The sequence below is a fragment of the Corticium candelabrum genome, chromosome 2, assembly GCF_963422355.1.
Source record: "Corticium candelabrum chromosome 2, ooCorCand1.1, whole genome shotgun sequence".
Classification (NCBI taxonomy): domain Eukaryota; kingdom Metazoa; phylum Porifera; class Homoscleromorpha; order Homosclerophorida; family Plakinidae; genus Corticium; species Corticium candelabrum.
Window position 1 is genome coordinate 10,606,917 of NC_085086.1, and position 2,500 is coordinate 10,609,416.

At 40.1% G+C, this 2,500-nt stretch overlaps 1 protein-coding gene across 1 annotated transcript in view; it reads left to right on the top strand.

Annotated features, from left to right (window-relative positions):
* The window catches only part of LOC134176543 (uncharacterized), a 6,379-nt gene that overhangs the window by 1,566 nt on the left and 2,313 nt on the right, over positions 1-2,500 (top strand). Inside the window, exons 2-5 of the mRNA XM_062643211.1 lie at positions 599-648; positions 1,024-1,140; positions 1,205-1,510; positions 2,444-2,500. The exon at positions 2,444-2,500 is cut by the window's right edge and continues 90 nt beyond it. Of these exons, the coding sequence (XP_062499195.1) occupies positions 599-648; positions 1,024-1,140; positions 1,205-1,510; positions 2,444-2,500 (530 nt within the window). The remainder of the gene's footprint in view (positions 1-598; positions 649-1,023; positions 1,141-1,204; positions 1,511-2,443) is intronic.

Here is a 2,500-nt window from a genome sequence, read left to right on the forward strand (position 1 = left end):
TGACTCTTGTGATTGCTCAGATGTTTACACATTTGCGCATGCGTAAACGTTAGTATACACACCACACACGTGATTACAGTTATTGATACTGGTTTTTATTTTGTGAAGTATTTTGTCTAAAATATTTTCAATTTTTTGTGTAAATTGTTTTGAAGGAATGTTTACTTAGTATGTTGAAAAAGTGTTTCTTTAGATACTGCAGTAGCTTGTAGTTATACATTGTGAAGCTTATTAATTAATTAAATATTGTAGATGCATGTCCACGTGATATGTTGTGCACGCGAGTACAGAGTTGAACAATGTATGGAGTGACTAAAAATCGCTCTTGCCTCTCTTTTTGATATGAGAGGAAGATGATACGGGACATCAGTAAGTGTAATGGTTAGATTGCACCGATAAAAATTCGACTGTTGGAAGAATGCATTTCTCAATATAAATTATTATTAGTTTGAAGAAATCGAAAGCATAAACAACACACCCACTAATATAATTGGAATTCCGTACATCTAATCGACTATACACTGGGGACCATGACTTGGAGGCGTGTTGATCACATGCAAGGATGCTGATTGGTTAGTAATCAAATGTTATGTTAAAGTTATGTTTACTGCGTCAACAGTTGCTTGCCAAGTGTCGAAGGGAACGTCGGTGAGTATTTCGTGTGTGTGTGAGTCTATGAAACAATTGAACGTGTCAATCTCAGTTCTCTGTCTCTCGACGTCTGTGCGCCGTTGATCGTCAGTCCTACCGTTTGTCGTCACGTTATCGTATAGCAACGTTTATTGCTGTGCCGCACACGTTTATACGCTTTCTATTTGCAATTTACGGCTGCCAGAAAGCAGCAGATTGCGCGAGAGGTTACGATGAATAAAAGCTGTTTGATTATGGCCTCGCGTAGCCAGACCCTATAGCCGCGCCATTTGAATTATGAGGCGGCGGTAGGGTGTGGGTACGCGAGACTGATTACTTGTTTGCAACATTGTCATCTTATTTGATGATAAATTGACATGATTGTTATAATAGATTTCGTGGAGCACACTCAATCAGAGGACACAGCCACTACGTCAACTGCATGTGCAAATTTTGAGTTACAGTCTACAACACAGGAAGACGAGAAAATCATGTCTCAGTCTACCTTACGTAAGTTTGGTATTTTGGGTAATTTTTTAGTTAAATAATTTGTTAGTTACTTACATGGCTGTAGGAATAGACCCTAAATGGGAAACTCATTTGAGACCCCAATACATGAAGGCGGCCGTGCTCTTATCTCCAAGTCGGCATCACCTTGCCTCTAGACTGTTTAGCAAACATCTTCTCACTGCATCCGAGGAGGAAGAGTTCAACAAATTATCTAAGTCCAAGTCAGAAGAAGAAGTGGCGAAGGAAATTTTGGGTGTGCTGCGCAAGCAAAGCGTCGGATCGTTTGACAAATTTTGTGAAGTTCTCAGTGATGTTGGAGATTCTACTCTAGATGATGTGGTCAAACGACTTCGTCAAGACAGCATTGACGGTAAGGATTTATTAGAGCCAAAATATTTCAAATTTTATTTCATTTGAGGATTGTTTTCAAATGTTGGCCAGAGCAACCGGACCGACTTCACTGGTTCTGTTTAGTTAGGGGAGGTGACCTAATGTGAGACTCTTGCATGGGTGAGCGACTTCTTCACAATGTTTTATAGGAAAGGAAGTTTAGTAAAACAAAGTGTATGGTTTGTATCACTTGTATACACAGTGTTGTAGCACATTGTCACTGTTATGCCCAGGATTTCTGAGTTGTGGTCGGGTATCCACTGCATTAATTGGTGTGGTTTATTTAAGATAGAGAGAGAAGTAGAGCAAACGGCCAGACATTCATGCATCATCGTAAAACTGACAAGAAAGCGTCAAACAAAATGTATCGCACTGTTTGATGGTCCATTATCTGAAAGAGCAGACTAAGAAAAGTGCAACTTCTGTCAACAGTTGGGACTATGTTACCCAGTCTCACGTTATACTATCACATTGTTATACGTCTGCTATTCATGCACCAACTGCAGGTTTGGAACAGCCAGTGCTCCTGTCTAGCAATAAATCTTTGCAGACGACTTTGACTGGCTCTGTTACAGAGTGCCTAGGATATTGCCTTGCTAATCTCTGACATGCAGACTGCTGTGTTGGATCTCACACCACGTTAGTGCCCTAAACGATAGATCATATTATATAGATTGTATGCGGGTATGGCGTCATGTCACCGTGTGAACAAAGTGCTTACCTGTCAACAGACTGCTCAACTTCCAATGGTCATTAGCTTGGAGCAAATAAACACAAAGTAAAATATATGGCGGTGGTTGACACATGTAGAGTGATAGTTGTAAGGCATAAAGTTTGTTGCCCAATATCATTGTTTGGTTTGTGTACACACCTTAAGTTATTTGATGATAAATTGACGTCATATTGTTAATAGACGTCAGGAAGAGTGCAACGTGTAGCAGGAAAGTTGGTGCAAGAAGCAAGAGAAGAG